This window comes from Nicotiana sylvestris, chromosome 1 (assembly GCF_000393655.2).
Source record: "Nicotiana sylvestris chromosome 1, ASM39365v2, whole genome shotgun sequence".
In the NCBI taxonomy this organism is placed as follows: domain Eukaryota; kingdom Viridiplantae; phylum Streptophyta; class Magnoliopsida; order Solanales; family Solanaceae; genus Nicotiana; species Nicotiana sylvestris.
The window spans coordinates 89,165,105-89,185,765 of NC_091057.1; the positions used below are offsets into that span (position 1 = coordinate 89,165,105).

Below are 20,661 nucleotides of genomic sequence, written 5' to 3' on the forward strand. Positions count from 1 at the left end.
TATCGAATTTGGGGATAGGTTGTGATACCACATTATGGACCCTTTTGAAAGTGTTTCTCCGAATTTCTTTAACAGGACAGATTCAATCTCATCGTCCTTCAGGTCATTTCCCTTTACGGCACAAGTGTAAGCAGCGACGTGCTCGTTGGGATCCAAGGTTCCATTGTACTTTGGGAGATCGGGCATTTTGAATTTCTTCAGGATGGGCTTCGGAGCCACACTTGATGGGAATGGCTTTTGTACGAATTTCTTTGAATCAACACCCTTCAGGATTGGGGGTGCACCTGGGATCTGATCGACCCTTGAATTGTAGGTTTCTACCTTTTTGTCATTGGCTTCTATTTTCTTTTCACCCGATTCAATCCTCTTTGTGAGGTCCTTGAGCATCTTTATAATAGAGGGGTCAGTTGCTGACCCATTGTTGCTTGATCTTTCTGGTACCTACTCGGCCCGAGGAGCCGTTTCCGGTGCTGCTGTGCTTGGAGTTTTTTGCTAGCTTTGCATTTGAGCAATTGCCAGCTGTTGTGCCTCTAACATCTCAAAAATAACGTGAAGGCTAACCTTTTGTCCCTCCCGAGCTAGTGTTTTCTGAGCTTTTTATTGGTTTTCTTGGCGTATACTCCTGTTAGTATGTGAGCTTATATCGATGTGTTGGGCATTGCTTGAGACCACGTCCACAAGAATTGGTTCCAATGTATCCTCAGGGTTTCGTGGTGGTACACCGATACCTGGAACATCTACACCATTCTCTCCATGGTCTTCAAGACCGTTGTTTTCATGTGCATTCACTGAGTTAGACATTTTGACCTGAAATCAAAGATTCTTGGGCAAGAAAAAGTGTAAAGAATAACTTTTGTTTTCACTAAACCAGCATGAAAACAATCACTATTATTTTTAGCCCTACGGTGGGCGCCAAACTGTTTACCTCGAAAATGGTAATTAAAATTAGATTTGATTTTGTGGTTTTAAAAGTATATGATTTATTTTTATGCTAGTTGTTAGGCAGTAGATGCTAAGTGTGACACCAGAAAATAAAATGAGAGATTGAAGGTCGAACTCTGTACAAACCGAGTAGACGAGAATCAGGGACTCGAGCGAGCCTATACTAGGCCACGAGGTCGTGCTAAGCATCAGGTTGTGGGTAGACGATGAAGGACTAAGAGTTCCAAAAGCTTTAATGAGGGCTCTATATGATCAATGACGAGTAATAAATGAAGAACAATCAATGAAACACAATAAATGTAAGAAATAATTCAAAGGAAAGACAATAGAGAGTGTTTAAGTTAGAGAGCAAAGAATGTTCTTGTTCTTGTATTGAATATCATGTGTGAAAAAATAATAAGGGTCCCCTTTATATAGGAGGGGGAATCCCGACATAGTACATATGCATTTATTACAAAGATAAACGGCTGGTACAACCATTAAATGCCACGGTACGGACTTGTACTATTCTTATAGACTTGGTCAGCTCTAACCACTCACCTTGGGAAATTCCCACCCGTTCATCATAGCCTCTGATTTGTACTGCCCCGAGGTCGAGCTGTGCCTCGAGCCTTCTGTTTCATCAAACCTCGAGCTATGCCTCGAGCTTTCTGGCAGCGAGCTATGGAATGCCATGATATTCCCAAAATCATACTCTCCAATTTTAGCCGTATACAGAAGCAAAACGACCGGACGGGTCGTTACATTCTCCACCTCTTAAACAAATGTTCGTCCTCGAATGGGTTTAATTTCATACCTAAAGTGCCTAATAAGTGTGGATATCTGCTCCACATGTCCTCCTTAGACTCTTAGGTCGCCTCCTCGACTGGTTGTCCCCTCCACTGAACCTTTACCATGGAAATCCTCTTGGATATCAACTGGCAATCATGTCTATCAACAATAGCAACTGGCTCCTACTCATAACCCAAGCTCTCATTTAGCTAAATAGTACCAATGTCTAACACATGAGACAAGTCGGCGTGATACCTCTGAAGCATAGACACGTGAAAAACTGGATGAACCCCAGAGAGGCTGGGAGGTAAAGCAATCTCATAAGCAACCTCTCCAACTCGCCTCAACACCTCAAATGGGCCTATAGACCTTGGGCTCAACTTGCCCTTCTTCCTGAATCTCATAATACCCTTCATCGGCGAGACATTCAAGAGAACCTTCTCGCCGACCATAAATGATACATCACGCGCCTTCTAATCCGGGTAACTCTTCTGTCTGGACTGTGCTGTGCAAAGTCGCTCCTGAATCACCCTTACCTTTTCCAAGGCATAATTTACCATATCGTACTATATAACCTAGCCTCGCCGGGCTCAAACCACCCGATAGGAGAACGAAATCGCCGACCATATAAAGCCTCAAATGGAGACATCTCGATGTTGGACTGATAACTGTTGTTGTAAGCAAACTCGACCAAAGGCAAGAACTGATCCCACTGTCCTCCAAAGTCAATCACACATGCTCTTAGCATGTCCTCCAGTATCTAAACTGTCTGCTCTGACTGCCCGTCGGTCTGAGGATGAAATGATGTGCTGAGCTCTACACGGGTCCCCAACTCACTCTATACAACCCTTCAGAGTGTGAAGTGAACTGAGGGCTTCTATCTGATATGATGGAATCTAGCACACCGTGCAACCGAACTATCTCCCGAATATAAATCTGGGCGAACTTCTCTGAAGTATATGTAGTCAAAATCAGAATGAAGTGTGCCTACTTGGTCAACCTGTCGACAATGACCCAAACTACATCAAACTTCTGCAAAGTCTGCGGCAACCCAACTACGAAGTCCATATTAATGTTCTCCCATTTCCACTCAGGTATAGTCATCTACTGAAGTAGGCCACCTGGTCTCTAGTGCTCATACTTGACCTGCTGGCAAATTAGGCACCTAACTACATACCTCACTGTGTCTTTCATCATCCGCCTCCATCAATAATGATGTTTTAGGTAACGATACATATTCGTAGCACTTGGATGAATAAAATACCATGAACTATGTGCCTCATCTAGAATCCTCTCCCTCAAGCCATCGACATTAGGAACACATAAGTGACCCTGGAGTCGTAGAACACCATCCTCGCTAATATAAACCTCTTTGGCACCACCCTGTAGTACTATCTCTCTTAGAACTGCCAAATGCGGATTATCAAACTACCAAGACTTGTTCTACCTCAATAATAAAGACTGGGCAACAACACATGCAAGAACTCGGTTGGGCTCTAAAATATCCAACCTCACAAGTCTGTTAGCCAAGGACTGATTGTCCAAAGCTAGTGGCCTCTCCTCTGCTGAAATGAATGCTAAGCTACCCATACTCTCTGCCTTCCTGCTTATGGCATCCTCTATCACATTTCCCTTGCCTGGATGATAAAAAAAGGTGATGTCATAATCCTTCAGTAACTCAAGCCATCTACGTTGCCTCAGATTAAGATCTCTTTGCTTGAACAAATGGTGTAAGTTGCTTTGATTAGTGTAAACCTCACATGACACCCCATACAGATAATATCTCCATATCTAAGGAGCATGAACAATCGCGGCTAACTCTAGGTCATGCATGGGATAATTCTTCTCATGAATCTTCAGCTGACGGGAAGCATATGCAATAACTCGCCCCTCCTGTATCAATACATAACCCAAGCCAACATGTGAAGCATCACAATAAATTATGTACATCCCCGAAACGGAAGGCAACACTAGAATTGGTGCCGTGGTCAAAGGCAGGGGCGGATTTACATGGACCCAAGCGGTGTCAAGGGACACCGCTTTGTCGAAAGTTTTTACTATTTATATATAAATAAAAATAATAAGTAAAATAGAAAGACAGGATAAAATCATTAAATGTGACACTACTTGTAACAAAATAGCTTAATAGTCTAGTGGTTGACAGCTTCAAGTTTGATATAAGAGGTCTTGGGTTCGAACTCCATTGGCACCACAAAATATGTTTTGACTATTACGGGCCTATTGCTAGAAATACTGACACCGCATATAAAATATTCTGCGGACGCTACTGGTCAAAGCTCTCTTGAGCTTTTGAAAGCTCGCCTCACAATCATCGGACTAACGGAATAAAGCACCCTTTTGGATCAATCTAGTCAAAGGTGCTGCAATGGATGAAAATCCCTGCACAAACCGGCGAAAATAACCTGGTAACACCAGGAAACTCCTAATCTTAGTCACCAAAGTGGGACGTGGCTAACTCTAAACTGCCTCAATATTCTTGGGATCCACCTTAATACTCTCTCCTGATACAACCCCAAGAATGCAACACTCTAGCCAAAACTCACACTTGGAGAACTTAGCATATAGCTTTTGTTCACGCAATGCCTGAAGCACCACTCTCAAATGCTACTTGTACTCCCCCAGGATACGTGAGTAAATCAAGATGTCATCAATGAAGAAGATGACAAAAGAATCAATATAAGGCCTGAACACCCGGTTCATCAAATCTATAAATGTCGCTGGGGCATTAGTTTAGCCGAAGGACATCACTAGAAACTCATAATGGCTATATCTAGTACGAAAAGCAATCTTCGGAACATCTGAGTCCCGAATCTTCAACTGATGGTTCCCCTATCTCAAGTCGATCTTAGAAAACACTTTAGCACCCTTCAACTGGTCAAACAAATCATCGATATGCGGAATCGAGTACTTGTTCTTGATGGTAACTTTATTCAACTGGCGGTAATCAATGCATATTAGCATAGTCCCATCTTTCCTTTTCACAAATAACACTGGTGCACCCCAAGGTGATACACTTGGTCTGACAAACCGCTTTGCTAATAACCCCTGAAGTCGCACTTTCAGCTCTTTAGGAGCCATACGATACAGCGGGATCGATATAGGCTGGGTACCTGGAGCCAAATCTTTATAGAAATCAATATTGCGATCTGGCGGCATGCCCGAAACGTTAGAAGGAAACACATCGGCGAACTCCCTGACTAATAGCACTGAATCAATCATTAGAAACTCTACGGCGGTATCCTGAACCTAATCTAGATAAGCCAAATAACCCTTCTTGACCATATGTCGAGCCTTCAGAAAAGAGATAACCCAACTGTGCGTACTAATGGAGGAACCCTTCCACTTCAATCTCTGCAACTCTAGCATCGCTAAAGTAACAGTCTTGGCATGACAATTAAGGATGGCTTGATATGGGGATAACCAGTCCATACCTAGGATGAACTCAAAGTCAATCATATCAAGTAATAGAAGGTCCGCTCTAGTCACGTAACTATAGAATGTAACCACACAGGACTATTGATCTGATCCACAACCATAGAATCGCCCACATGAGTGGATACATAAACAAGAGTACCCAAAGACTCACGAAGATTATCCAGGAAATGAGCAAACAGAGATGACACATATGAATAGGTAGACCCTGGATCAAATATTATTAAAGCATCCCTACCGCAGATAAAAATAATACCAGTGATCACGGCATCTGAGGCCACTACATCTGGTTTGGCCGGAAAAGGATATAATCTAGCTGGAGCGCCGGCTGGCAGGCCTTCGCCTAGCTGAATAATAGCTGGATGACCTCCCCCTACCTGGCCTCCACCTCTAGGACCACCCCTACTAGCTTATCCCCCACCTTTAGGCGGCCGAGCAACTGGTGCTATAATTATAGGCTGATGACCCTATTGTACTGCCTTGCCCCGAAGTCTGAGGCAGGTCCTCTTTATGTGACCCGGATCTCCTCACACATAGCAACCTCTCGGTACCATAGATTGTTGTCCCGAAGTCTGACCCCGATGGCCTAAATACCCACTAGAAGAACCCCGAATGGCTGGTGGGTAGTATGAACTCTCTAGCATGGCATTGAAATAGCCACTGGAAGAACCTTGATGAACTGGTAGGCGGTAAGAACTCTCTGCCATAGCGCTAAAATAGGGTCGTGCTGGAGAACCTCGAGAAGGTGGTGGTGGTGCTTGATATGTAGGTATGCTAGGCTAACCCTCCCAAGCTGGCCTCTACCCCTAGCTGGGGCACCTCTAAACTCTCCAGAGAATTGGGTCCTCTTGTCCTGCTGCACCTACTGTTTACCCTTCTAGCGATAGCCCTCAATCCTCTGAGCAATCTCCACCACTAGCTGATAATCAGTTCCCATCTCAACCTCTCGGGCCATGCTAGCCCAAATACCGGGGTGCAACCCTACTACAAATCTTCGCTCTCTCTATGCGTCCGTAGGAAATATCATAAGTGCATGGCGAGAAAACTCAGAAAATCTTGCCTTATAGTCGGTCATAGACATCGGACCCTGCTCGAGCTACTCAAACTAGCATCGCAACTCTGCACTCTGAGAGGGTGGAATATACCTGTCCAGTAGAAGCCTTGTAAACTGATCCCAAGTCATAGGAGGAGAACTCATTGGTCTGCCAAGAAGGTAAGACTGCCACCATCTACGGGCCCTGCCCTTCAGTTTGAAAGATATGAAATCTACTCCATAGGACTCCAATATCCTTATGTTGTGTAGTTTGTCCCTGCACCGATCAATAAAGTGTTGGGGTCCTCATGTCGCTCACCCCCGAAGATAGGATGGTGTAGCCTAGTCCATCTGTCCAGTAGCTTCTATGGATCACCGTCCACAGCTGGTCTAGGCTCAGGTGCTACTGTGGCAACTGGTTAGGAACCACAATGGGCAGTGTACCCGGAGTTTGATATACGACAGCTGCGTGCCCAGGAGCCTGAGCAGTAGGGGTCTATGATCCCCCTCCTACCTGAGATATGGCTGGGTCTTGGAATAACCCAACCAGAGTCATAATGTCCATGAACAGCAGTATACGACCCATGACCTCCTGTAAGCCTGGTCCTGTCATGAAATCCACCAGGGCTGGCTCTGGAACAAGCACCTCGCCCTGCTCCTCGATGATGGGATCCTCCACCGGATCCACTGGTGGTGCTACTAGGAAGCTTTGGTGCGCCCTCGTCCCCTACCTCAGGTCGGTGCCCTCTCCCAATCTCTGCCTAGGCCTCTAGCAACGGGGGGAGCAGCTCCTCCCAGGTCTGGAACGTCCAACATATGCGTCTTCACCATCTGTGAGAGAATAGAAGAAGGAAATTTAGTATACCATCAACTGCACGATAGGAGATGAATAAAATGTAGTTTCCTAACACCCTATAGCCTCTCGAAGATAAGTACATACGTTTTTGTACCGATCCGCAAGACTCTATCGGGTCTGCCTATAACTTATGAGACCTATGTGAACCTAGTGCTCTGATACCACATTGTCATGACCCAAATTCCATTATAGGCCGTGATGGCGCCCCAACATCGTTGTTAGGCAAGCCAGCACTGTTCAACTAGTGAATTCCCGTTTTAAATGAATTAGTAAGTGATAACTTCTCCTTATTTGATAAAAAGTTTAAGAGTTTGAAATTTTACTATAAATAAATAGAAGCAATAAATACAAATCGTAATCATGTAAGTAAACCAAAATCATAAGTCTACTAGTGTGTGTGCCAAGACCTGGTGTCACAAGTATGTGGGCAGTCTAGTAGAATATTCAAAACCATACTATCCTACTGTCTGAAAAGAAATAGAAAGGAAAATAAAGACATAAGAGAGACTCCAGCTGCTGCAGGACGGCTCAAAAGGGCAACTTACCGGGAAGTCACAAACTGGGGAGTCAAGTCTACGCGCCGGATTGATGGGCAGATGCACTTGCTTAAAATCTTGTACAATCAAGTACAGAAGTGTAGCATGAGTACATAAAAATATGTACCCAGTAAGCATCTCTTCTAACCTCGAAGAAGTAGTGACGAGGGGTCGACTCCGACACTTACTAGGGCCAACAATATAATAATATTAAGTTCCAATTTTTAAATCATAATGTATGCAGATAACAACAAGCTGAAACAAGAATAATAACTGGAAAATCCTTCCATCATATTTAAGAAGTTAAGGCACTTTCTTTATTTGAAACAAGTGACCTTTCAAGCAACAAATCATACAAACTATAAAGAGTTCCAGTTCTATTATCACACACAAATGCAATCATGGACATTCGGGCCGATCCAACATAAAAGTAAATTGTGCACTGCCGAGGGTCGAATGGTGCAAACCATAAATGCATCTATTCGCCCTACTCGCGAATCATACATGCGATGCGGCCAAAACATAACCCCACTCGCGAATCATACACGCGACACGGTCAAACATAATTTTATCATTTAAATCATAACTCTTTCTTGATTCTTTTAAAAAATGAAGACAATTCAACTTGAAGCCCTTAAATCCATAAAAAATTTCAATTTAATTCCTTTCGTTCACATATAATCAAATAATGGTGTCCATAAAGCATGGAGTAAACCTAAAACTACCCGGACATAACAGAAATAGTACTTACGTACGGACTCTCGTCATTTCGTGCGTACGTAGCACCCACGAGTAACACATATAAATTAAGTTCACATATGGGGAAATTTCCCTCTTAAAAAGTTAGAAAAGGGACTTACCTTTCTTCAAAGCCTATTTCCAAACTCAAGAATGCGCTCAAACCCTCAAATCGGAGCCGAACAATCCGAAATTATCCAAATAGTGTAAAAACCAATCATTATAGGTTCAAAAGTTCATATTCTAACTATCAAAGTTGTTACCCAACCCCAAAGTCAAGATTCCTAAAATTTACCCCCAGGCCCACGTGCCCGGATTTCGAAAATTTTCAAAGGAAGTTGTTACCCATAACTTAAGGAACATAAATGTATGATTGTCACTAAGTTTTGTGGTCAATTTCGTGGTAAAAATCTCATTCTTGTCAAACCCTAGGTTTTTCCTCTAAACCCATGATTTTCACAATTTATACATGTTATGCTACCCATAATCTAAGTACTTAACTCACATATGGTAGAAATTACTTACCTCCAAAAGCTAGATGAATATCCCTCTCAAGAAGCTCCAAAAATCGCCAACGTTGGAGTGAAAATGAGTCAAAATGCCTAAGTCCGGTATTAAATGAAGTGCACTGGCTCAAACTTTTCTGCACATGTGATCACTGGGCCACATCTGCGCCCCCGCTTCTGCAGACAAGGGTCCACTTCTACGGACAAGGGTTCGCTTCTGCGGAAATGGGCTGGGTTGGCTGGCATCGCACCTACGTACGGGCTCCCACTCCTGCGACCCCGCTTCTGTGCCACTTGGGGTGCCCTTTCTTGGCCGCTTTTGTCGTGCTTGGCCTACACCTGCGAGCTCACACCTGCGGCTGACCAACCGCAGGTGCGTTTATGATAGCAATTGGAGCTTCAGCTTTTGCTCTAACTTTCAACTTGGTCCGGGCCTCATCCGATTGATGCTCGGGCCCCCCAGAGCCCCGCCCGAACATACCAACACGTTTGGAATTATAAAACAAACTTGCTCAAACTCTCGGAACGTTCGAAACAACATTAAAACTAAGAATCACGCCCTAAAACATATTGAATCAAACTTATGAACTTCAAGTTCTTCAATTTACTTCGTATGTGCTCAAACGTACTTATAATACTCGGAATGACACCAAATTTTGTGTGCAAGTCTTAAATAATAGAACGAAACTATTCCCGATCTCAGATCTTTGTTTAGACCTCGATATCACCAAAGCCTGCTCCAAACCAAATTTAAAGGACTTCTAAAAATCTTCAAGAACCAACTTTCACTATTAGGTGCCAAAATGCTCCCAAGTCATCAAAAATTCAATCTAGGAATACGCCCAAGTTCGAAATCATCATACGAACCTATTGGAATCGTCAAATCCCGATTCTGAGTTTGTTTATTCAAAATGTTGACTCAAGTCAAACTTGGCCTTTCAGGCTAACCTTAAGGAACCTAGTATTCCGATTTCAACCCAAACTCTTCAAAATCCAGACCAACCAACCCCGAAAGTCATAAATTAGTAAAAGCAAGTACAGTAAGTCTTATTCAGGGGAACGAGGTTCTAGAAAGCAAAATAAATGGTCGGGTCGTTACATTCTCCACCTCTTAAACAAATAGTCATCCTCGAACGAGTTTAGATTCATACCTGAAGTGCTAAATTAGTGTGGGTATCCACTCCGCATGTCCTCCTCCGACTCCTAGGTCACCTCATCGATTAGTTGGCCCCTCCACTGAACCTTTACCGCAGAAATCCTCTTGGATCTCAACTGGCGATCATGTCGATCAACAATTGCAACTGGCTCCTCTTCATAATCCAAGCTCTCATTTAGCGGAATAGTACTGAAGTCTAACACATAAGATAAGTCGGCGTGATACCTCCGAAGCATAGATACGTGAAAAACTGGATGAACCCCGAAGAGGCTGGGAGGTAAAGCAAGCTCATAAGCAACCCCCCAACTCGCCTCAACACCACAAATGGGCCTATAAACCTTGGGCTCAACTTGCCGTTCTTCCCGAATCTCATAATACCCTTTATCGGTGAGACTTTCCAGAGAACCTTCTGGTTGTCCATAAATGATACATAAATCGCCTTCTGATATGCGTAACTCTTCTGTCTAGACTGTGCTATGCGAAGTCGCTCCTGAATCACCCGTACCTTTTCCAAGGCATCCTTTACCAGATCAGTACCACATAACCTAGCCTTACCGGGCTCAAACCACCCGATGGTAGAACAACATCGTCAACCATGTAAAGCCTCAAATGGATCCATCTCGATGTAGGACTAATAACTGTTATTGTAAGCAAACTCGTCCAAAGGCAAGAACTGATCCCACTATCCTCCAAAGTCAATCACACATGCTTTTAGCATGTCCTCTAGTATCTGAATTGTCCACTCCGACTACCTATCAGTGTGAGGATGAAATGTTGTGCTGAGCTCTACACGGGTCCCCAACTCACTTTGTACAACCCTCCAAAAATATGAAGTGAACTGAGGGCCTCTATCTGATATGATGGAAACATGCACACCGTGCCATCGAAATATCTCCCGAATATAAATCTAGGCCAACTTCTCTGAAGTATATGTAGTCACAATCGGAATGAAGTGTGCCGACTTGGTCAACCTGTTGACAATGACCCAATCTGCATCAAACTTCCACAAAGTCCGCGACAACCTAACTACGAAGTCCATATTAATGCGCTTCCATTTTCACTCAAGTATAGTCATCTACTAAAGTAGGCCACCTGGCCTCTAGTGCTCATACTTGACATGTTGGCAATTTAGGCACCTAGCTACATACTCCACTATGTACTTCTTTATCTGCCTCCACTAATAATGTTATCTCATATCACGATACATCTTCGTAGAACCTGGATGAATAGAATACTGTGAACTGTGTGCCTCCTCTAGAATCCTCTCCCTCAGGCCATCGACATTAGGAACACATAGGCGACCCTGGAGTCGTAGAACAACATCCTCGCTAATAGAAACCTCTTTGGCACAATCCTGTAGTACTGTCTCTTTGAGAACTGCCAAATGAGGATCATCAAACTACTGAGCCTTGATTTGCCTCAATAATGAAGACTGGCAACAACACATGCAAGAACTCGGCTGGGCTCTGAAATATCCAAACTCACAAGTCTGTTAGCCAAGGACTGATTGTCCAAATCTAGTGGCCTCTCCTCTACTGAAATGAATGCCAAGCTACCCATAATCTCTGCCTTCCTGCTTAAGGTATCCACGACCGCATTTGCCTTGCCTGGATGATAAAAAAGGTGATATCATAATCCTTCAGTAACTCAAGCCATATACGCTGCCTCAAATTGAGATCTCATTGTTTAAACAAATGCTGTAAGTTGCGTTGATCAGTGTAAACCTCACATGACACCCCATACAGATAATGCCTCCATATCTAAAGAGCATAAACAATCGCATTTAACTCTAGGTCGTGCACGGGATAATTCTTCTCGTGACTCTTCAACTGACAGGAAGCATATGCAATAACTCCCCCTCCTGCATCAATTCACAACCCAAGCCAATATGTGAAGCATTGCAATAAACCGTGTACATCCCCGAACAGGAAGGCAACACTAGAACTGGTGTTGTGGTCAAATCCAGGAGCGGATTTACATGGACCCAAGCGGTGTCACAGGACACCTCTTCGTCGAAATTTGTTACTATATATATAAGTAAAACGGATATACATGATACCATCATTAGAAGTTATACCATTGCAACAAAATAGCTTAATAGCCTAGTGGTTGACAGCTTCAAGTTTGATACAAGAGGTCTTGGGTTCGAACTCCCTTGGCACCACAAAATATTTTTTGACTGTTACAGGCCTATTGCTAGAAATAGTGACACCGCTTATAAAAAATCATGCAGACGCCACTGGTCAAAGCTTTCTTGAGCTTCTAAAAGCTCGCCTCACAATCATCGGACCAACGGAATGGAGCACCTTTCTGGGTCAATCTAGTCAAAGGTGCTACAATGGATGAAAAGCCCTGCACAAACCGGCAATAATAACCTACTAACAGCAGGAAACTCCTAATCTCAGTCACCGAAGTGGGACGTGGCCAACTCTGAACTGCCTCAATCTTCTTGGGATCCACTTTAATACCCTCTCCTGATACAATCCGAAGAATGCAATGGACTCTAACTAAAACTCACACTTGGAGAACTTAGCATATAGCTTCTGTTCTTGCAACTCTAGAAACACCACTCTCAAATGCTGCTCGTGCTCCCCCAAGATACATGAGTAAATCAAGATGTCATCAATGAAGACGATAACAAAAGAATCAATATAAGTCCTGAACATCTGGTTCATCAAATCCATAAATGTCGCTGGGGCATTAGTCAAGCCGAAGGACATCACTAGAAACTCATAATGGCTATATCTAGTACAAAAAGCAGTATTTGGAATATCTGAGTCCTGAATCATCAACTAATGGTACCCCAATCTTAAGTCGATCTTAGAAAACACCCTAGCACCCCGCAACAGGTCAAACAAATCATCGATATGCAAAATCGGTACTTGTTCTTGATGGTAACTTTGTTCAACTGTCGTTAATCAATGCGTATCAGCATAGTCTCATCTTTCTTCTTCAAAAATAACACTGGTTCACCTCCAGGTGATACACTTGGTCTGACAAAACCCTTTGCTAATAACTCCTCAAGTTGCTCCTTCAGCTCTTTAGAAGCCATACGATACGGTGGGATCGATATAGGTTGGATACCTAGAGCCAAATCAATACAGACATCAATATCACGATCTGGCGGCATGCCCGAAAGATTAGAAGGAAACACATCAGCAAACTCCCGAACTAATAACACTGGATCAATCAATGGAGACTCTTCGGTGGTGTCCCGAACATAAGCTAGATAATCCAAACAACCATTCTCGACCATATGTCAAGCCTTCAAAAAAAAGATAACCTGACTAGGCGTACTAATAGAGAAACCCTTCCACTCCAATCTCGGCAACTCTAGCATCGCTAAAGTAACAGTCTTGGCATGGCAATTAAGGATGGTGTGATATGGGGATAACTAGTCCATGCCCAGGATGACCTCAAAGTCGATAATATCAAGTAACAGAAGGTCTTCTCTAGTCTCTTAACCACAGAATGTAACCACATAGGACCCGTAGATCCGATCCTCAACTATAGAATCACCCACATGAATGGACACATAAACAAGAGTACCCAAAGACTCATGAAGAATATCCAAGAAATAAGCAAACAGAGATGACACATATGAATAGGTAGACCCTGGATCATATAGTACTGAAGCATCCCTACTATAGAGAGAAATAAAATATGTGATCACGGCATCTGAGGCCACTACATCTGGTCTGGCCAAAAAAGCATAGAATCTAGTTGGAGCGCCGGTTGGATGAACAATAGCTGGCTGACCTCCCCTTGCCTGGCCTCCAACTCTAGGACCGCCCCTACCAGCTTGTCCCCTACCTCTGGGTAGCCGGGTGGCTAGTGCTTCAATTTTGGGCTAATGATCCTACTGTACTGTCTTGCCCCAAAGTCTGGGGTAGGTCCTCTTTATATGACTCGGATCTCCACACTCGTAACAACCTCTCGGTACCATAGACTGCCATCCCAAAGTTTGACCCAGATGGCTCGAATACCCACTTGAAGAACCCTGAATGGCTGGCGGACGGTATGAACTCTCTAGCGTGGCATTGAAAAAGGCACTGGAAGAACCCTGTTGAACTGTTGGGTGGTAAGAACTCTCTATCATAGTGCTGAAATAGGGTCACGCTAGAGCACCCCGAGGAGGTGGTGGTAGTGCTGGATATGTGGGCCTGCTAGGCTGACCCCTCCAAAGCTAAAATGAGCCCCTAGCGGGGGCACCTCTAAACTCTCTAGAGAATTGTGTCCTCTTGTCCGGCTTCATATGCTCTCTACCCCTCTGGCGATAGCCCTCAATCCTCCGAGCAATCTCTACCTCTAGGTGATAGTCAGTACCCATCTCAACGTCTCGGGCCATGCTAGCCCGAATATCGGGGTGCAACCCTACTACAAATCTTCACACTCTCTCTGTGTTCGTAGGAAGTATCATAAGTGCATGGTGAGACAACTCAGAAAATCTCACCACATAGTCGATCACAGACATCGAACCCTACTCGAGCTACTCAAACTGCCACCACAACTCTTCCTTCTGAGAGGGTGGAATATACCTATACAATAGAAGCCGTGTAAACTGATCCCAAGTCATGGGAGGAGAACTTGCTGGTCTACCAAGAAGGTAAGACTGCCACCATCTACGGGCCCTTCCCTCCAGTTGGAAAGCAGTGAAATCTACTCCATAGGATACCAATATACTCATGTTGTGCAGTTTGTCCCTGCACCGATCAATAAAGTCCTAGGGGTCCTCATGTCGCTAACCCCTGAACATAGGAGGGTGTAGCGTAGTCCATCTATCCAGTAGCTTTTGCAGATCTCCATCCGCAGCTGGTCTAGGCTTAGGTGTTGCTGTGGCAACTAGCTGGGCACCGCCAATAGGTAGTGTAACCGAAGTCTGATATATGGCAGCTACGTGCCCAGGAGCCTGAGTAATAGGGGTCTGTGCTCCCCCTACTACCTGAGATATGGCTGGGTATGTTGGAAATAAACCAGCCTGAGTCATAGTGTCCATGAACCGCAGCATATTACCCATGACCTCCTGAAAACTTGGTCCCGTCATGAAATCTACCAGGGCTGGCTCTGGAACAGGCACCTTGCCCTGCTCCTCGATGATGGGATCCTCTACTAGATCCGCTGGTGGTGCTACTAGGGAAGCTTTGAGGTGCCCTCGTCTCCTACCTCTGGTCGGTGCCCTCCTATGTCCTCTAGCAACAGGGGGAGCAGCTACTCCCAAGTTTGGAATGTCTGCCGTACGTGTCCTCACCATCTATAAGAGAATAGAAGAAGGAAATTTAGTATACCATCAACTGCACGATAGGAGATGAATAAATAGTAGTTTCCTAACACCATATAGCCTTTCGAAGATAAGTACATACGTCTACATACCGATTTGTAAGACTCTACCGGGTCTGCCCATAACTTGTGAGACCTACGTGAAACTAGAGCTCTGGTATCATGTTGTCACGACCCAAATTCCATTATAGGACGTGATGGAGCCCAACATCGTTGTTAGGCAAGCCAACACTGAACAACTAGTGAATTCCCATTTTAAATAAATTAATGAGTGATAACTTCTCCTTATTTGATAAAAAGTTTAGGAGTTTGAAATTTTGACATAAATAAACTGAAGCAATAAAATACAAATCATAATCATGTAAGTAAATCAAAATCATAAGTCTACTAGTGTGTGTGCCAAGACCTGGTGTCACAAGTATGTGGGCAGTCTAGTAGAATATAAAAAACCATACTATCCTACAGTCCGAAAAGAAATAGATAGGAAAATAAGACATACGAGAGACTCCAGCTGCTGTAGAACGACTCAAAAGGACAACTCTCCGGGAAGTCTCAAACTGGGGAGTCAAATCTACGCACCGGAATGATGGCCAAATGCACCTGCCTCAAATTCTGCACAATCAAGTACAGAAGTGTAGCGTGAGTACATAAAAGTGTGTTCCTAGTATGTATCTCGTCTAACCTCGAAAAAGTAGTGATGAGGGTCGACTTCGACACTTAAATCATAATAATATAATAATATGATGTTCCAATTTTTAAATCATAATGTATGTAAATAACAACAAGCTCAAACAAGAATTATAACTGGAAAATCTTTGCATCATATTTAAGAAGCCAAGGCACTATATTTATTTGAAACAAGTGACCTTTCAAGCAACAAATCATACAAACTATAAAGCGTTCCAGTTCTATTTTCACACAAAAATACAATCGAGGACGTTCGGACCAATCCAACATAAATTTAAACTGTGCACTGCCGAGGGACGAATGGTGCAAACCATAAATGCATCTATTCACCCCGCTAGCGAATCATACATGCGACGCGGTCAAAATATAACCCTGCTCGCGAATCATACGCGCGACGTGGTCAAACATAATTTTATCATTTAAATCATAACCCTTTCTTGATTCTTTTCAAAAATGAAGACAATTCAACTTGAAGCCCTTAAATCCTTAGAAATCCTCAACTTAATTCCTTTTGTTAAAATTAGCACATATAATCAAATAATGGTGTCCACAAAGCATGGTCTAAACCTAAAACTACCCGGACATAACAGAAATAGTAGCTACGAACGAACTCTCATCATTTCGTGCGTACGTAGCCCCCACAAACTTACCTTGCTTCAAAGCCTACTTCCAAACTCAAGAATGCGCTCAAACCCTCAAAGCAGAGCCGAACAATCCGAAACTATCCAAATAGTGTAAAAACCAATCATTATATGTTCAAACGTTCATATTCTAACTATCAAAGTGGTTACCCAACCTCAAAGGCAAGATTCCTAAAATTCACCCCCAGGCCCACGTGCCCGGATTCCAGAAATTTTCGCAGTAAGTTGTTACCCATAACCTAAGGAACATAAATATAAGATTATCACTAAGTTTTATGGTCAATTTCGTAAAAATCTCATTCTTATCAAACCCTAGGTTCTTCCTCTAAACCCATGATTTTCACAATTTATACATGCTAATCCACCCATAATCTAAGTACTTAACTTACATATGGTAGAAATTACTTACCTCCAATAGCTGGATGAAAATCCCTCTCAAGAAGCTCCAAAAATCGCCCAACAATGGAGTGAAAATGAGTCAAAAATGCCTAAGTCCCGTATTAAATGAAGTGCACTAGCTCCAACTTTTCCGCATCTGTGGTCACTAGGCCGCATCTGCGCCCCCACTTCTGCGGACAAGGGTTCGCTTCTGCGGAAATGGGCTGGGTTGGCTGGCATCGCACCTGCAGTCCCGCGTCTACGAAAAAGGAATCGCTTTTGCGGCACCTGGGCTGCCCTTCCTTGGCCGCTTCTGCGGTGCTTGGCCCACACCTCCGAGTTTGCACCTGCAGCTGACCAACTGCAGGTGCAGTTATGATAGCAGCTGGAGCTTCATCTCTTGCTCCAACTTTACACTTGGTCCGGGCCTCGTGTGATTGACTCTCGGGGACTCCGGGGCCCCGCTCGAACATACCAACACATTTGGAATCATCAAACGGACTTGCTTGAACTCTCAGAATGTTCGAAACAACAATAAAGCTAAGAATCACACCATAAAACCAATTGAATCAAACTTATGAACTTAAAGTTCTTCAATTTACTTCCAGTTGCCGAAACGTACTTATACTACTCGTAATGACATCAAATTTTGCGTGCATGTCTTAAATGATAGTACAAAACTATTCTCAGTCTCGAAATTCCATTTGGACCTTGATATTACCAAAACCTGCTCCAAACCAAATTTAAAGGACTTCTAAAAACCATTAAGAACCAACTTTCACTATTAGGCTCCAAAATGTTCCCGAGTCGTATAAAACCCAATCCGGTTATACGCCCAAGTCCGAAATCATCATACGAACCTATTGGAACCATCTAATCCTAATTCTGAGGTCATTTACTCAAAATGTTGATTGAAGTCAAACTTGACCTTTCACGCCAACCTTAAGGAACCAAGTGTTTCGATTTCAACCCAAACTCTTCCAAATCCCAAACCAACCATCCGTGCAATCCATAAATTAGTAAAAGAAAGTACAGGAAGTTTTATTCAGGGGAATGAGGTTCTAGAAAGCAAAACGACCTGTTGGGTCGTTACATGACTTTTGTTGACTTTTTCAATAATGACCTAAATTAAAGCTCTTTCATCGTGGGTAGTTCATAAGGCTTATTTTGAATTGTTTGGTTAATAATTTGCTAGATTTGGTTGGTTCAGAGTTCGACTTTGAGTCGACTGTGGAGCGAGGTAAGTATCGTGGTTAACCTTGACTTGGGGAATTAGGAATCGTTTGCCAATACGCTATGTGTTTAAATGTGTGGGTACAACGTATATGTAAGGTGACGAGTACCTATGAATTGTTGTTGGTTAAAGCATGCAGGTGGGACTTGTTTCCTTGTAATTTATTATATTCTTTAATTATGATATCCATGCTTAGACTAGTTTATTACTTAATTGATCGTTCTTTCCGCATTTATGAACTATTTGTGATAATTGAGTATTTTTAGAAGCCGAGGTTAGGTATTTTGGAACAGTTGTTGGTGTAAGGTTTATTCTTGCTCGTTTTATCTCCCAAATATTTATATTCATTGCTACATTGTAAGGGAGAGTGTTAAAGCACGAAGGGTGATGTCGTACCGTTTATTGCTTCATTTACTTATTAATGTGAGGAAGAGGGTTAAAGAATAGAGGGTGATGTCGTACCGTATTTATTGTTTCATGGAGAGATTGAAAGTAAAGGCACGAAGGGTGATGTCGTGCCGTATTTATCGTTTCATGGAGAGATTGAAATTAAAAGCACGAAGGGTGATGTCGTGCCATCTTTATTCATTATGTTTTCTATTTTCATTGGTTGATGGTTTATTTGACTGTCTCTGTTGTCATTCCTGTTGTAGTTACCGTATCTTATACCCCCTTTCGCATGTCCCCTCCCAAACCGTACATGTTAATCTCTATTTGTTGTTTTGTTGCACGTGTATCTTTGTTGTACAGGTTAAATTACATGAGTGTCCTATCATAGCCTCGTCACTGCCTCGCCGAGGTTAGGCTCGACACTTACGGAGTACATTGGGTCGGTTGTACTCATACTACACTCTACACATATTGTGCATATTTTGGTACTAGTCCCAGCTGTACATGAGGTGAATCAGCTCAGATTGTCCTATTTGGAGACCAGAAGTAGATCTGCTGGCATCCGCAGATGTTGAAGTCCCCTTCCTCTTTCCTTATTTATTGTTCATTTCATTCGAAACTATTCTATTTATTTCAGACCCTATTTGTAGAACCTTTAGAAGCTCGTGTACTTATGACTCCATATCCGGGTTGTATTTAGATATGCCGGTTATTATGCTGCTTCTTACTTCATTTTAGTTTCATCTCACTTTAATTGGTTTATTTATTTGAACTCTTTAAAAATTGGTTTAGGAATTTCTCTAACATTGTCTTGCCTAGCTAGTGAAATGTTATGTGCCATCACAGACCCGAAGGTCGGAATTCTGGGTCATGGCAGCTCTCTTCATGAGTAATTTTTTTTAAAAGCAATCACATAAGCATTGCGCTTGTATCCTGTAATGACCCGGCCAGTCATTTCATGAGTTACAACCTGATTTTCCTCATTTCTTCTTCTTTATGTGTTGTTCAGCTACATTTCATCATGTCATGTTAGTTGGTTTGGGCTTGGAGTAGTTTGGAGGGATATGAGACACTTAGTCTCTTAAGTTGGTCATTTAGTTGGAAAAGTCAACCGGAAGTTGACTTGTGGGTAATTGATCTTGGAATTGGGTTTTTATGGTTTGAATAGCTTCATTAGGAGATTTGGGACTTAGGAGCGTGATTAGAATGTCTTTTGGAGGTTTGTGGTAGATTTAGGCTTGAATTGGCGAAATTAAAATTTTGGCATTTTTCGGTTGGTAGTGGAAATCTTGATATCGAGGTCGGATTGGAATTCCAGAAATTGGAGTAGGTCCATTGTGTCATTTGTGACATGTGTGAAAGATTTGAGCTCATTCGGACGAGGTTTGATAGGTTTCGGCATCGATTGTAAAAGTTTGAGGTTTCAAGTCCATTAAGCTTGAATTAGTGTGTTATTCATGTTTTTGTTATTGTTTGAGGTGATTCGAGAGCTCGATTGAGTTGGTATGGTATTTTAGGACTTGATGGCACATTTGGTTGAGAATCCGGACGCCTCGGGTGTGTTTCGGGTAAGTTTTGAGCGAGTCCGGACATTACGGGAACTCAGGCATGCTTCTGGTGCTTAAATTTGCACTGAGGGCGAATGAACTTCCGTTCAGGGCGGAATTGGGGCACTGAGGGCGGAATTTCGGGCGCTGAGGCACTCTAGGATGTTGATACCCAATTTTTCCCTGTATATTTTTTATATGTAAAATACTTTCAAAATAGCACATGTATGCATATATAAGTATTTACAAATATTTTTATTATTTTTCCTTAATTTTAAAGGCTTTTAAAATCAATTTTATTGCCTTATTTTATCAAGAAAAACCCAATAAATGTTCCCAAAATTGGCATTTTGGTAATTCATTTGTTGAATACTCATATTTATACTAATATATAGTTAAGGTAATTTTGCACATTTTAAAAATTTATTTAATATTTTAAAGCTAAATTGCATTTAATTGCAATATTAGCCTATTTTAGATTTAATTGAGTTTATAATTACAAAATGGATTCTAGTA

General features: G+C 42.7%; 1 protein-coding gene across 1 annotated transcript; it reads right to left on the minus strand.

Annotated features, from left to right (window-relative positions):
• Positions 1-12,905: 12,905 nt before the first annotated feature.
• On the minus strand, positions 12,906-13,247 carry LOC138872129 (uncharacterized). Its single transcript, XM_070150183.1, has one exon. The coding sequence runs from the start codon at positions 13,245-13,247 to the stop codon at positions 12,906-12,908; it is 342 nt and encodes a 113-aa protein (XP_070006284.1).
• Positions 13,248-20,661: the final 7,414 nt, after the last annotated feature.

Coding starts and splice junctions, on each gene's coding strand:
- LOC138872129 (XM_070150183.1), bottom strand. CDS start 13,247: ATGGTCGAGAATGGTTGTTTGGATTATCTAGCTTATGTTCGGGACACC.